Below are 14,674 nucleotides of genomic sequence, written 5' to 3'. Positions count from 1 at the left end.
TGTGTTTTTTTCTATATTACAGTAAATCACTGGGCTATATTTTTACTAAATTTATTTCTGATCCCCTGGTCCGGGAATTGAGAATAGTCGGCCTATATTCAGGTGGTTAGTTATGTAGCAGGATCGTCATTAAATCAGATCACTGCCTCAAAAGAAGACTGAAAAGAGTGACCATAGAGGTTGTGAACTTGAACGAAAGTCACCTCTTATGTAACAACGAAATAGATTGCGTACGCTGAATAGGCGTAGCACATAATATAATCAAATTTCTCAAAGTAATACTGAGTGCGGACCTGCACGTCGTTTCTTGGAGAAACGGCGCTTAAGATTGTCTCCACCCCAAGGTTGTCCTCCTTGTTGCTGTCCAGGCTGACCAAAGCTTTCACCAGTTGGTGACCCGGAAGCTTCAGAGTTTGACGAGCTCACAGACGAGGTGGTGACGCCAGAGCTAGAACCACTAGAAGTGATGAGTGAGGATACAGCAGACGTCGTTCCAGGAGGTAGATGGGGTGGCCGATACGATGTCTGCAAGTTGGGCTGCGCTGGTGCTCTTCTTGCTACTGCCGCTGTTTCCCAAGAGCGCACTGACAGGTGTGGCTCCGGGATAGAAGCTCGTCGGAATTGTTGGAATGGGAATACTGCAAATGTCGTTAGTACACTTTACTTTTCAATAACAAGAAGGCAAACCTTGCGGTGGTACCAAAATCAGTTGTCAGATCATCAGGAAGCGTCGCGGCGCTATAAGATGACGGAGCACTCGTAATGGTCTGGGTAACCATTGCGTAGGATGAGGCTGAGCCATCCTTGAGGCACGCGCCATCCCCAAACGCCGACCTACATGTATAGTAGATCGAGCTACCGGAGTCAGTCCACATGTTGAAATCAGTCACCTATCAACGAACGTTCAAGAGAGAATAAACGAGTAGGATAACACAAACAGTCATATCAGTGCACGGCGCACCATCGGCGCAAGCAAATTTGATGGGTCCTCTTTGGGTTCCAGATGCACATGTGCCAGACCAGTTGGAGAACGTCATATTGGATAGCGACACGCCATCCCCATCGACAGTGCTCATCGATGACCAATACTGGTCTACATCAAGGGAGTAGGCATTGGAATGTCCGATAAAGTTCTCGAACACAACATTTGAGACGGATCCAGAGCCACCGTTGCTCTTAATCATCATCATCTGGTTTGACTACGCGAAAAAAAATGAGGTTCTGATCAAACACAGAGGAAATTAACATGCCTTGATGGTATATATGTTGCGGTAAATGACATCCGAAATGTCTGTGCCACTGCCCAGGCTTCCAATAGCACACCCACCAGACCAGTTGCAATGGATATTCTCGACCAAGATATTTTGCGCTGGCGATTTGACAGTGACACACTCATCTTTGTTAGTGACCATGACCTGGAAGAACGATTAGCATGCTTATGTGGCTACTCCTGAGGAGAACTTGCATCGTGAATCCACATATTGGTACTCCACACATCGATACCGTCTAATCCACCCGAGTTCCCACCTCTAATAGCCATATTGTAAACCTCGCCATTACTACATGTATCAAGGCTGAAATGAAAGGCAGGTGCTAGTGCAAGGATGACACATATCAGTAGTGACCAGACATTGATGTAACAAGCTCACCATCGACCAAAGCAATGTCGTGTACGCTGAAGTCGCTAACATCATACAATCGCAAAATACGAGGCCCACTTAGGTTTCCGTCAACATGATATTTATATCCATATCCTTGCACGGCACCCGACGATGTGCTGCTAAAGAGCTCAAAGTCGCTGGTGTGTTCGATACTGCTGGAACATGAGAGCCAGGTGGAAAAGATAAAAATGAAGCGGCGGACAATATCATATTTCCTGCAGCCGTCCCAGTACGATATATAGTACCGTCAAGCTGGAGTGCCCAAGCAGATCCACCATTCAGAGTCACCTGTGCGTGTCGGTTAAATGGTGCCGTTCATGTTAAATGTACCTCACTAACCCATGTTGACATTGCATAGTCTCCCTCGGGGATGACCACCAAACCACCGCTTTTGCAGCTGCAATAGCGGATTAGCTCATGAAATTACATCGAAAGAAAGCGCGCACGCAGCAAAAGCCGAAGCCAGTGCTGTACCAAGGTCGGTTGACAGGTCGGCAACAGCGCCATAATCAGTAACGTCGCACGTCTTGACGGCAGCCTTGGCAGAGTAGGACGTCAATGGGCCCACACTACCAGATAGCTGAGCCGTGGTCAACGCGGGCAGCAGGAAAAGAAAAGCCAATGCAGAAACTTGTATCATGACGAGACAGAGGGAGCGTCTTTAAACGAATGAGCGTAGTGCACCGACACTCCCTGCAACTGGAGGGGAACGAAAGCGAAGTATATTTGAGGCACAGTCCATAGGGCCCCCGACTTTTATGCTAGGTACCGGAGATTTGAGAGCAGCGCATAGCAACCAGAGTAGTTACCAAAGTCGCTGGAAATTCGAATAATTCCTGTTCTGCTGCACCGTTAGTTCTCCTGTCTTCCATTTGACTTCGCTTTAGTACGTCAAATAAACACAGGTATAGATGCGCGATCATTGTAAGTGACCCGCCATGAGCAAGTAGAATTATCGCTGTTTCCTTGGGCCAGGCGCGGAAAATGACGACACGAAAATACGTTCTTGGTGGAAACCAGTGGTCGAGTGATGGCCGCCCGCCGCAGGGAGATACCCGGGCCGGCTACTTTGCTACCATAACCAAAGTAAATGGGTACTACTAGATACTCGCACGGCGTAGTTCCACCTCATGCGACCAGAACTGCGGATAGTTTGGTTTCCGGAACCCTATCATGCCAATTAAATAAGGATGGGCCGCCCTTTGCCTGCCTGCTTCTACGATGATAAGAACCCGCTCGTCTTATCATCTGGATACTAGCACTCTGTTCCTCTCTCAGTGATACCATGGTCAAAAGGGCGCTCTGTTCCTTTGGTGTCGATGTCGATGCTGTCTCAGGATGTGAGTAATAAATGCGTTGTCCTCGAGCTGACACAAGTCCGGTCTCTAGGGCTTGGATCATGTGGGTACCAACCATTATGTCCTGACAGTGACACTGAAGGCTCAATCTTCTATTGCCTAGATGGCGGCGAAGATTCCCCGAACGACATTTCGCGGGGAATCTTTGCTGGAGAGGTTGGCGTACCACGGCTGCTGAAGCTGTTCAATAAGTACGGTATGAAGGTGATTGGTTTACGTCCCTGTCATAAGTTCGGTTATTGGTTACCGGGCGAGTAGACGACTTGGTTCATCCCAGGCCATTCTCTTGAAACCTTTCCCGGGGAGATGGCTGCCGTCCGGGATGCTAGCCATGAAATCGGTCTTCACGGCTACTCTCATGAAAATCCCAGCTCGATGACTGTAAAGCAGCAAAAAGAAGTTTTGGATCATACGCACAAGGTCCGCAGAGGCGATTTGTTCGTGGCGCCGTAAATTAACGCCGTGTCATGACAAGCTTTTGACTGATTTCTGCGGGAAACCTCCAGTGGGCTCGGTCGCTCCTTGGTGGGAGACATCCAAGTATGTTTGTCCGTTTTCTAGCACGTTCATATTAACGTTATCACCCGTTTTCTCAGGGAAGGCGTAAAGCTTCTCCTCGAAAAGGGAATTCAATATGACCACTCTTCCCAGGTCGGTGCACCTCACGATATGCCGATACTCTTTCTTACACGTTTTCTTACAGGCTCACGATTGCTCGCCGTTTTGGACCAGAGATGAGGTAAATTACTTTTTACCCGGGTGGTTCCCCACCTGACCTTTATCGGGTTCCAGGACACCTGGACGAACATCAAGTACTCTGCAGAATCTGCCCATGAATGGATGAAGCCTCTTCAAAGAGGGACTCCCACTACTCTGGTGCAGATCCCGGCTAACTGGTGTAAGATTTACTCACTTCGTGCTGTTTTCACAATTTCCTTACTCTTTCCGCTATCTCAGACCTCGACGACCTGCCCCCTCACATGTTCATTAAGAGCTCGCATAACTCACACGGATTTGTTGATGCAGACGTCACATTGAAGCTATGGAAAAAGGTAAGTAGACTATTGTCGTGGTGTAGAGCATCTGCTAACGATGGTTTCAGCACTTCGAGTACTTCTATCGCGAGTACGACTGGTTCATCTTGTAAGTCTGACAACCATTTATCCACACCTCGGTAACAATGCCCAATTCACCAAAGCCCTCTCACAATTCATCCTGATGTTTCTGGGCGCCCTCATATTTTATTAATCTTGGAAGAGTGAGCAAACTGAGGACTCGGAAATTACCTCGTCTATTCTCACTAAATTTCCAGGCTTATTGAATGGATCAACACACACGAAGGTGTCGAATGGGTTACTATGAAGGCTAGTCTTGACTTGACTTCGAAAGCCGTCGTCTCTGATCATGCTCTTTCAGGAAATCAACGACGAGTTTCGTCGATTGAACCCAGTACCTGAAGGCGCTATTGGTGGAATGAGCCAGTAATTGTCCATGTACCAAATCGCGGCTCAACTTGTTTATAAGGCGCTCCTGTAATATCGCAACAAGTTCTCAGAATAACATGCTTTTATCACGGGTCGCCGTCAAATACATTCAAGATAGAGTACACCTGGATATTCCGATACAATGCGCATAGTAAAAATTACAGACGTGCAGGTCCGATGCAGAGCGTGTAGCTTATGTCCTCTCCCCCCTCAGTCTGCGGGCAAGAGCCAGATCCTTGGGCTGAATGGTGACCCGCTTGGCGTGGATGGCAGCGAGATTGGTGTCCTCAAACAAGGACACAAGGTAGGCCTCGGAAGCCTCCTGAAGCGCCAGGATAGCAGAGGACTGGAAGCGAAGGTCGGTCTGAACGAACAATTTGTGAGTGGCGGAAACTTATGAGATGACAGACACTGAAACATACCTTGTAATCCTGGGAGATTTCACGAACGAGCCGCTGAAAGGGCAGTTTTCTGATAAGCAAGTCTGTGGATTTTTGATATTTCCTTATTTCACGCAGAGCCACAGTGCCAGGGCGGTAACGATGGGGCTTCTTGACACCACCAGTAGGGGCCTACAAGGGCGACGACTGTTAAGGTACAAAAAATCGATACGAGAAGGTGGCACTTACAGAGGTCTTTCGTGCCGCGACTTTGGCACCGAGTTGTTTGCGAGGGGCCTTTCCTGAACGACGGTGAACACCCTGCAGGACAATGAAGACACGGGGAACAAACCTCCAGTGGATTTGCGAGCGGTTTGCTTGGTGCGAGCCATTGCGAGCAGTAGTAGAGACGATGTGATGGAAAGTGGGTGGGGGTTGAACGTTGAAGAGATGAATTGGTGGAGAATAATCGACGCGTTTTATAGTATAAGGACGCGTCGGATCACGTGTTCGACAAGGTCATTTCAGACAATTCATGAATTCATTCAACAAAAATCAGCAGGTCAAATTGAACAAAGTAACAGCAAAGAAACAATAATCATCTTTCTCCGGCACTACGGCGCCGATCTCTGAGATGTCAAATAACGTCATTGCCTTACTCGTTTCAAAAGACTAAGAGCGGCATTGTTCTTGCCACCTTATTCTGAATTCATTCAGTGTCCCAGCCTGAATGCCAGCATTGATTTGTACTCACAAGATGAGTGTAAAATTTTGCGAGCATTTCGAAATCATCGGGCTCTTACACCGCTTAAGCAGACCCATCACTACGCGCGATTGGTCATTTCTGGCCTCTTTCAAAGTCAGCTACACACCGAGAAAGACAAAAGACTTCTCCATTAATATTATTATTACGACACTGGATTCCTTCCATCGGCCGCAAAAGCCTTCCCCACCACCTGACTTACATTCAGTAGGTGTCGATCGCGATATCTTGGGGCGACCAAAGATACTCCAATGGGCATACCATGACTTCCTGCAAATCCTGGAATATTGACAACGGGAACATGGAGCGCCTGCATCCCAAGTATAAATCACAGAAAGGTGGACCAATTAGCCGCAAATTTCTCACCGTCCACATCCCACAAAAGGCCGCACTTCCCGTGTTTGAGATGCCTTCTGGTGCTTCATCATGGACACTGGGAGTCAGGATAGCAGCATATCTTCCTGCAATCGCGTCGATCTTTGGTCTCAGCGATGCAATACCATCGAGACCGGTCAAGTAATCTCTCTTGGAAAGATTCGTGCTGTTTTCAACAAAACCAAGAAGATATGGGTCCAATTTATCCTTCGCTAGATTGTATTCCGGGAGGAAACTTATGCCTCCATCGCCGTCCAAGACATTGCGCAGCCACTGGGTTATCTGAGAAAACTCTTCCGGAAGCTCGAGCTCCTCAACTTCAGCACCGTGTTCCCGAAGAAGTTTCGCGGCCTGTTCCAGCGCATTTACAGTTCCCTGGCCAACTTGAGGCCATATGTGCGTTTTACACACGGCGACTTTGGCACCTTTGAGCTCGAACGTAGACGGTTCTCGGTCATCGGACAACTTGAATGCGTCTGCCAGGAGCTGAAGGTCTGCGACGCTTCGTGCAAAGAAACCTATTGTGTCCAGGATGAGAGAGGAGATCTTCACTCCCTCACGGGAGATGGAACCCCAGGTTGGTTTGAAGGCGAAGACCCCGTTGTATGATCCTGGTCGGATGACACTGCAATATCCGTGACTCCAAGAAAGACTTCAATGCAAGTGATATAACAAACCTTCCGATTGTTTGAGTACCTAATGCGATAGGCACCTGGAAGTCACCCACTGCTGCCCCAGATCCGGATGATGAACCACCTGGCGTGCGGTTCGGATCGTGAGGATTACGCGTCTTGGGACCTGTAAAAACCGCTGCGAATTCAGCCGTTGTGGTCTTTCCTTTTCGAATGCTTTCTGTTATATCAAGTACGGCATAATTATCACTGATGCCATACCAAATATCAGTGCCCCAGCATCCCTGAGGATTGTAACAGGCCCTGAATCGACGACTGGAGCGTGGTTCTCGTATATCGGTGAGTTGTATTGGGTCGGCATATCTTGAGAATCGCACAGATAATTAGCTCTAGTACCGCTCAGGACTATGCGCAACCAACCTTTCGTATACATAGTATCCTTTACCCCGATTGGAGCGCCATGTAAAGGTCCCCTCTTCTCTTTCGGGACCTTATCTAGCTCGCGAGCTTGAGCGAGAACGTATTCCGGATCGAGGTAAGCCCATGCTTGGACAGCGTCGTCGCGAGACTTGATACGATCCAACAGAGAAACTGCATATTGCTCGACAGTCAAGCCAGAAGAGATGAACTCTGCTGCCGTTAGGCGATACGCCATGGAAGCCGACTAAGCAAAAGATGCCATGAGAACTTATCGAAATTTCAAGTTCCCCCGGCAGGCAGTTAGCCCGGATCGTCCCTGCCGATCCTTCACGTGAAATGCCTCTTGACCACTAACTACCTACATGCTCCTCATTCCCTCTGGCCACCCTCCTCTGTCAAATTTCACATTCTCACATACCCTTACTCTCTCTGGATACCAGCTCTATGCAGTCGAAAAATGGGTCGTCAGCCGAAACAGGCCATTCCCATTGCTAGTCGTGTATACCGGTGATGCAGCACACACCGTACGCCTCGACGCGCTCAAACCAAACACAGAAGCGGATATGAAAGATGCCGTGCATTTTCTCAGACTTGACGCCCGACCAAAAAATCTCGAAGAGGGAACGCTCATGGTCACAAGTCTGGCGCATTTCCGTTCAGACTATACTATTGTTTTGATTCCTGGGGGTGATTGGTTGGTTGTCAGAGAGCAGCTTTATGTGAATGTCAACTTGCTTCGCATGGGATGTGCTGGACGTACTGCACTTACTCTTGAAAGCCCCAGTAGTGGAACAAGAGACCGATTTGTCGGAATGTACGGTTTTCCTGCGACCGTGAAAGGTCGAGGGTTCAATGAAACTGTATTGGAGATGGTTAGGCTCGTACAAGGTGCCCTTGGTATGTTTGGCTTCCAAGTCGAGGGTGATGGTCTATTGTGCGACTTGACAGTCCAAGCACTTGGGCAGTGGCTGGCCAAGGGTTTCGTTCCAGGACTTTCGAAAGAGAGACTTGCAGATCCACCTGTGGTCGTCGCTCTCCTCTCGCTTGTGTTTGTTGTTCGAAACAAGGCTGCAGCCATAGGCTACAGTCACGTCGTGCCAAAGGACCCGTTCCTACATCCCCCAGTTATTCAGCGTGAGCCTTGCTAACGTCCACGCACAACCTCGAATTTCAAAGACACCAACTGCGACTCCATTGCTCGCTGGTCAAACCCCCACGTACATTAACCATGTTGTCCTCGAAACGATTCACGCTGCATACGAGCACAGTGGAGAAGCCGTCCCACCAGCCTGTGGCCCAGAGTCGATTCTAGAGCCTATTGTTGATGTACGCAGATTCGTAGCGGCAGTTTTGGGTACCGAGAAGGGTGAAGAGAGCTTGGGAGGCATCGTTAGAGGCATTGGACGGGAAAAAGGTAACAAGGGCGTCGGAAGCGTCGTGCGCGCTCTGTGGAGCGGTAGGATTGCTTGGGTCGTAAGGCTTAGAGAAGGTGTTGATGGCGAGAAGAAGTCCGGTTGGAGTGACTTTGATGCAGCGGGCAGTGATCGGAGCGATCCTCGGAGCACTGACGAGGAAGGTGACTTATTTGCGAGCCTAGCCTGGGGCCGTAAAAGAGTGAAAGGTAAATTAGAGAGCTGGGCTGGGTGAGTGATTTTTTAAGATCATATACATGTTTTCTAATAGTCTATAGACGCCGAAAGAAAGCCCAAACTTCCTCCGTTGATCTGCGACCGCCTCCAGAAGATGAAGATTTACTCAGCAGCGGTCAAGCAAGCCCAGTTGTTCCCCCAAACCCTCCTCCAATGCTGGTGGTCGAGCCCCCAAGTGTCGGTGAATCCACCGTGGATCTAGTCCCCAGCTCGAAATTCGATGGAATGGCCAATCTGGGCGTGAGGAAGCGACCCTGGGGAGACCGCATCAAACAGGGTCGCTGTAACAAGCTGGTCGGATCCGGTGAGCAGTAAGAAGAAGGAGCGGCCTCCAACCGCGAACTCGACTTCTGAGGTTTTCTCTCGACCTCTTCGCAGGTTGACTCAGCGGCGGAGTATCGACGTGATCACAGACAAGCTCGTGAAGGAGACGCGTGTGCTTCGGATCGAGCACATGCGTATTGACGTTGAGCTTTGTGGACAGATGTTAGGTGATGTGTCGACGAGCAGTCGCACCTGAAGAACTGTCGTTGAGGTGGTAAATATACTCAACAGTCGGCTCACTGGGACGAATAAGCGGTTGCGGGAAGCCTACAGTCGGTATGGCGAAGGCGTTAGCGAGAGCATCCTGGGTGAAGTCGACGCTGAGGGTTCACGGAGCGGTAAAATGATGCAGACCGTCAATACGCTGTGGTACGAGGCTGAGCAGATGAGTTTACGGGATGCATGGCATGCCGGGGTGGGTGGTAGACGTAAAGTGGTTGAAGTGAGGGAAAAGGTATTTGGACTTGGGCTGGCAAATACGGAAAAAGGTGGTAAGCATCGGCAATGGAGAATTGACGGTGTTGAGCGGGTCGTTGATCGGTATGGAAGGACGGAGAGTGAGGCAGAGGAAGAACGGGGAGTCTGGGGCGACGACGCTAGTGAGAGCAGCGAAAGCGAGAAAGAGGAACAGACGGAAGGCGGCGTCGAGGTCAGCCAGAGGATGAGGCCCGTCTGGCTACTAAAGTGGTTCACACGATGGGGAAGGACAGCAAACTGTTGCGAGTTCAACGGCACAGAGTTGATGCAATATTTATTTTTGGGAATAAAATATGTATGTATGTACTACCACTTGGGAACGCTTAACTAATGACTTTTATTAGTTACTTTGGAAGGAACTTGAAGCGCCGGATAAACATCTTTTGCCACTTGACTGACGGTGGCCACAGAGTCGGTTTTCGTTTCATGTTTCTGGGTGATGATCGCGGAGTCAACTCAGCCAGCTTTCATGATCGCCCTGACAAGGTACACTTATGGCGACGGGAATTCTGACTTGTACGTATTCCTGCTTGACTGAAAAGCCTCCGGACGTCGTGGGATCTGTCCAGACGAGGCTAAACTATTCACGTACATGCTCCGAGGAGTCTCCAGATTCTTTGCCGTATTCCAAACTTGTTTGTGGGCGATACGCTTTTGCGCCACAGAAGATCCGCTCTTGAAGCCGTTTATCCTAGTTTCCAAGCACCAACTCACCGTCCTGGGTCCTGAATTTATCTCGTGTGAAATGAAATATTGTACAATAACCTAACGATGTAAAAATGCAATGCGGATAAATATGCGGTCCTAAATGTATGATAATGGAAAGCCCCAAAGAATGATAGATAATAATCAGAATAGATAGCACTACAGTATTACACATCCCCGGTCAAACCACCACTCTCTTCTGAGGCCTTCAATCCACCATACGCACAGTCTGAGTCGCATGCGTACGCTCCTGATCGGAAGTAGTTTTGCCTTTTCGCCTTCATCAATCGGGAGTACAATGGCGACATAGAAGCTGAAAGGCCCCGGACGGGCTAAGGCGGTTGAAAGCGAGGGCGGTGGGCCATAAGAAGTTGATAAGCGCTGCACAACCCAAGGAGTAGAGTGATTGTGTAGATGGGTGAGAAATGACAGACAGTGTGAGATGAGGAGAGGTGTCGGGGAGGAGGCTGTCGGAGATTCAGACAGAGAAGGCAGGATCGGTTCAGAGTCATCATGCGAAGTCGGCGTGCCAGGTTCTGACGGCGCCGGTATCGAGGCGATGTCAATGTCGATCTCGTCGGTATAGTCTTCAATCCTAGAAATATTGTCAACATATGGAGATAATATGTTGGGATGAAATTTTACCTCTCTATTCTAGCGACCATATATCCATCAAGGGAACCCCTTTCTAGGATTCTGAAGCGCCATGAACCCCAAGTCTCGACCATGCTCCGTCCGTCTGGGAGCATCTGTACGCTTTTTATCTCGAGCATGGTACCATAGTCAATCTGTGCGCCAGGGCGTGGGGGCATTACCATACCAAAACTAGGGTGGGGTGACTCTAGACAGCGGCGGAGCATGAGGCGATAGCGAGGCTCAAAGAAGTGGAGGAAAGTGGGCATGCCTGGGAAGCAAAGCTGGCATACAAAGATAGGAGTATCGAGGCGAGCGTCACGTTCTGCCTGTAATATAGCAGCAGCTCGAGCGTTGTATTGTGCCTCGAAATAAGTGGTAATAACACGTAATATGAGGGCATTTGTGGGATGTGACTGGAAGAAGGAAAAGGGCGGCAGGGCAGCGCGACAAAGTGGACACGCTGACGAGTGGTCGAGCGAACGGTGCAGACATTTGGCACAGAATGTCTTTTGAGAGAGAATAAATGATAAATGGTGGAAATATGGAGAGCAAGCGAACGCACATGTTGACAGGGAGTCGTGACTGGATCGTAGAGGAGCATATAGCAAATCTCACAAGTCAGCTCTGTCAGCAGTCGTTTCTGGCGAGATGTCATGCCTGATGGAAACTCGTGCGACGGTCTTAGCAATGGACTGGACGGCCTTGTCGCCTTTTGTCGCGCGCTCTCTATTTTGAGGTGAGTGAGCAAATCACTGTCATCGTCGTCGTTGTCGTCGTCGTCGTCGGTGGTCGTTGCTGTGTGAGCTGGATGATGAAACGAGGCGGTCATCGTCCTGCTCATGAAGGATGTCGATAAGCTTTGTGAGGGTGACATCGTGGTTAGCAGTGGGATCTGTGTCGGGAATGCAGGCGGGGTCGGGACAAATGGGCGGGTGATGGGCGGCACAGAGTGAGTGGCCACAGCTGAGAGTAGTGGGAAGGGTCAAGGTATTGTTACAGACAGTGCAGGTGAACATAGCATGGCAAGAGTTTGAGGTTGGAGGACAGTCAACGAGACCGGTGGCTGCCTTTTGGGTTTTTGCATCCAAGCATATACGACGCGATTTCGGCCCATGATCGATTCTGATCACGTTGCGTCATAATTGCAAATATTAGTCATCGTCGGCCGAAATCACCCCCACTCAGCCTGCTACTACCCCTGCCGATCATAGTACAACATTCATCCAAGCTACATATTTTCATGATCATCACCCAGCTCCCATCTTCTACCCTAAAAAACCGGTGGATCCACTCTTTTTTTGTTTCTTCGCCTCGACGTTCCCCCGATTAATCGCAACCCGCCTCTAAATCGATCACAATACTGAGATACGGCGACTCTAGGCTTGTCTACAGCGATTCTCTGCCGACGTTTCCATGGCTTCCGTCTCGATCATCACGCAGCATTAGACCAAAAAGTCTTGCACGCACAACCATATCCTGCGATTTTTACCCCGTCCAACATCTTTCTAGGGTCAGATCGCAAGCATCGTTTTCGCATCCACTAGCTCAGCATTTTTAGAACACAAAGTGTATTTTCAAAACTAACGTCAAGGTGGCGGCGATAATGCAAAAAACAGACGAGAAATATATTCCGAGTCAGTCAAAGGATTTCTTATTCAGGAATGCAGATATAAATGCTGCGCCATGAATCTGGGTGAATCAAAATCAGAACTCGCAGCAGAAGCCATGCAGACCCTTGCGATGTGTCTACAACGTATGTACATGCTTTGATTGGCCCCCTACGGCAAAGACACAGGGTAACGCACGCTTTAAACCTGTTGCCCACTTTTAGTCAATCAAAAAAAAAAGATGAAGAATCCCCTCGTGCCTCCGAGGTTAATGATTCCATTTTCAAAGTGGCGGTACGACCTCGTGGTACCTTTTTCAGAGGAGCATCGAATTTTTGAGATCCGTTGCAAACTCACACACTGGCACTCGGGTCACGCTCCCGGACACGAGAACTGCCTTGGAACATGGAGAGAAGAACCTCCTGTCAATGGAGCTCTCTTCGGAGCTCACCCTATTATCTCTCTTGGTCATTTGTCTAATAGTCGATAAGCAGCGCGCCTTTCGGAGTGCGATATCCGGATTAACAGGAGTGATCCTGAAGGAAATATTCAAACCATAAAACTTACGCGGAAATGGGAATGTCCGGACTGATCCGTGCTATTCCCACTTGCATTTCGTGGTTCTCGTGAACAAGATACGTACAATGGTACCGTGCATCGAGGGAGAATTATCAAGATTTTATCTCACGAGCCAATCGATGTGAGCATCACCTGCTCAGTCTATCCTTCTTTAATATAGGATGTTTGTACCGTGAATGAAAGCTCTCACAGGTGCCTGCTACAGAGCGATCCGTGCGGGAAGGTAATACGAGGCCACGATACTTTCGCAGCCGAATTTTGATATTTAATTTCGTGGATAACGGTGGCAAAAGAGTATGAAACCTGGGACGTATGGTGCTTCTTTTCTTCCCGTGAAACGTCAAATAGAACCTATTCATACGCTTGGCAGTAGTGAAATTCGTCATCGTTAGCAAATAGCTCTAACGTAGATACAAAAAATCTACCCACGGTGTGAAAACGAATGCGAACTGCTTTAGAGACAAGATTTGAGCAGAATAAGTGCAATAGTTTCTCAGCTCGAGAGCAATTGCTTTTAGAAGCGTGTCGAAAAACCTCGAGCATTAGCACTTGTGGAGAAGGCTTCCAATCACAGCAGGAAGTTGACCAAACGGGCCGAGATGTCCAAGAAATCAGTTCATTGAAGTTGAGTAATAAGTATGTCACAAGGAATTAGTCAAGGAGAGATAAACTTATTCAACTTTCATCACCGATTCTATCCTTGCCGCTTGAATCCGCTTCCTCAGATCTACCCATACGTTGAACCCTAATATTAGTGTAAAAAAGACGTATTGGGCCTGTATATATATATCAGAAGAAAGTACACTGAAATATTAGAAGAGGATCACGTACACCAACGACCAAACCCGTGTGGTGCTTCCTGCACAAGTGCAGGGTGTAGAGACTTTCGAGAGCGTGAACACCTGTGAGAGTCCAGACCACAGGCTTGAAGTAGGACCCGATGTAGGAGCGTGCGAGCCGACCGGGGAGGTAGAGAGGACTCTCAGGATGACTAGGTGAGATGCCCATGTAAAGAAGAGATCCTACTAAGAAAACCGTGAACCAGGTGTTCACAGTTGTCGGAAAGTGGAAGCTAGTTATGTGGGGTGCTTTTATCTGTTGCATATTAGTCAGACTAAGTACATGAGGCGTGAAAGTAGGACACACCATGCCCAGTCCCTCCTGTGCCAAGGCCTTCATTTCTAGCAAACGTGGCTTGACGTCTTCGTATCCTTTCAGTGGTGGATCTAGGGCGACTACAACCTTCTTTTTTGACCCATTGGAGAGCGTGCATGTCAAAGTCATGCTCTGTACCATTGCTTCAGTTACATATATATGATACACATACAGAACATTTACCTTGGTATCAATAGCGCTCATCTCGGCACTCTTGATATTCTCCTTGACCCGGCCGTAGAACTTGGCATACGCGACCAGCGTGTCCGGGTGAGAGGACATGTACATGCGCAGGAATCCAGATTTCTCAGCGACGGGATCAGTCATGGTGGGAAATAAAAGTGGTAACAGTTAAGCGACCAGAGAGGTCTTACTTATTCTGCTTACCATGGTCTGACTTACGGAAGAACAAACACCGGCGCGCGGCTCCAGAACGGCAATGCCAGCTGGCACGTGCACACGACGCGTC

General features: G+C 48.9%; 7 protein-coding genes across 7 annotated transcripts; 2 read left to right on the top strand and 5 right to left on the bottom strand.

The window, feature by feature from the left end:
• Positions 1-270: 270 nt before the first annotated feature.
• On the bottom strand, positions 271-2,701 carry EV420DRAFT_1626227 (RGase B; the record flags this gene model as incomplete). The annotated part of the gene is made up of 10 exons (XM_060476001.1): positions 2,108-2,701; positions 2,001-2,058; positions 1,864-1,949; positions 1,650-1,813; positions 1,466-1,593; positions 1,251-1,415; positions 939-1,199; positions 688-890; positions 481-638; positions 271-404 (listed from the first exon to the last, which is right to left on the bottom strand). The coding sequence occupies exons 1-10, from the start codon at positions 2,299-2,301 to the stop codon at positions 271-273; spliced, it is 1,551 nt and encodes a 516-aa protein (XP_060338648.1). The 5' UTR covers positions 2,302-2,701.
• Positions 2,702-2,710: 9 nt separating this feature from the next.
• Positions 2,711-4,576, top strand: EV420DRAFT_461438 (uncharacterized protein). The gene is made up of 13 exons (XM_060482225.1): positions 2,711-3,001; positions 3,051-3,062; positions 3,123-3,223; positions 3,278-3,439; positions 3,495-3,559; positions 3,616-3,670; positions 3,723-3,758; positions 3,812-3,917; positions 3,977-4,071; positions 4,122-4,162; positions 4,218-4,277; positions 4,332-4,383; positions 4,436-4,576. Exons 1-13 carry the CDS (start codon positions 2,947-2,949, stop codon positions 4,502-4,504), a joined length of 909 nt encoding a protein of 302 aa, XP_060338647.1. The 5' UTR covers positions 2,711-2,946; the 3' UTR covers positions 4,505-4,576.
• EV420DRAFT_462117 (histone-like type 2) lies at positions 4,536-5,462 on the bottom strand. The gene is made up of 4 exons (XM_060482226.1): positions 5,236-5,462; positions 5,133-5,185; positions 4,926-5,075; positions 4,536-4,867 (listed from the first exon to the last, which is right to left on the bottom strand). Exons 1-4 carry the CDS (start codon positions 5,273-5,275, stop codon positions 4,697-4,699), a joined length of 414 nt encoding a protein of 137 aa, XP_060338646.1. The 5' UTR covers positions 5,276-5,462; the 3' UTR covers positions 4,536-4,696.
• A 258-nt stretch (positions 5,463-5,720) lies between these two features.
• Positions 5,721-7,387, bottom strand: EV420DRAFT_1504125 (glutamyl-tRNA amidotransferase subunit A). Its single transcript, XM_060471216.1, has 5 exons — positions 7,074-7,387; positions 6,915-7,016; positions 6,699-6,858; positions 6,013-6,646; positions 5,721-5,956 (listed from the first exon to the last, which is right to left on the bottom strand). The coding sequence occupies exons 1-5, from the start codon at positions 7,306-7,308 to the stop codon at positions 5,792-5,794; spliced, it is 1,296 nt and encodes a 431-aa protein (XP_060338645.1). The 5' UTR covers positions 7,309-7,387; the 3' UTR covers positions 5,721-5,791.
• Positions 7,388-7,435: 48 nt separating this feature from the next.
• EV420DRAFT_1635619 (uncharacterized protein) lies at positions 7,436-9,921 on the top strand (the record flags this gene model as incomplete). Its single annotated transcript, XM_060476474.1, has 6 exons — positions 7,436-8,197; positions 8,250-8,716; positions 8,764-9,033; positions 9,101-9,220; positions 9,278-9,818; positions 9,868-9,921. 6 exons carry the CDS (start codon positions 7,436-7,438, stop codon positions 9,919-9,921), a joined length of 2,214 nt encoding a protein of 737 aa, XP_060338644.1.
• Positions 9,922-10,387: 466 nt separating this feature from the next.
• Positions 10,388-11,519, bottom strand: EV420DRAFT_1259991 (PUA-like domain-containing protein; the record flags this gene model as incomplete). The annotated part of the gene is made up of 3 exons (XM_060466984.1): positions 10,388-10,823; positions 10,874-11,370; positions 11,427-11,519. The coding sequence occupies 3 exons, from the start codon at positions 11,517-11,519 to the stop codon at positions 10,388-10,390; spliced, it is 1,026 nt and encodes a 341-aa protein (XP_060338643.1).
• Positions 11,520-13,646: 2,127 nt separating this feature from the next.
• On the bottom strand, positions 13,647-14,599 carry EV420DRAFT_1325328 (uncharacterized protein). The gene is made up of 4 exons (XM_060468737.1): positions 14,389-14,599; positions 14,197-14,337; positions 13,882-14,145; positions 13,647-13,826 (listed from the first exon to the last, which is right to left on the bottom strand). The coding sequence occupies exons 1-4, from the start codon at positions 14,530-14,532 to the stop codon at positions 13,722-13,724; spliced, it is 654 nt and encodes a 217-aa protein (XP_060338642.1). The 5' UTR covers positions 14,533-14,599; the 3' UTR covers positions 13,647-13,721.
• Between the last annotated feature and the right edge of the window lie 75 nt (positions 14,600-14,674).

Source organism: Desarmillaria tabescens (genome assembly GCF_030435595.1).
Source record: "Desarmillaria tabescens strain CCBAS 213 chromosome Unknown EV420scaffold_2, whole genome shotgun sequence".
NCBI lineage: Eukaryota > Fungi > Basidiomycota > Agaricomycetes > Agaricales > Physalacriaceae > Desarmillaria > Desarmillaria tabescens.
The sequence above is the reverse complement of the archived record's forward strand: the minus strand, read 5'-3'. Positions and strand labels throughout refer to the sequence as shown.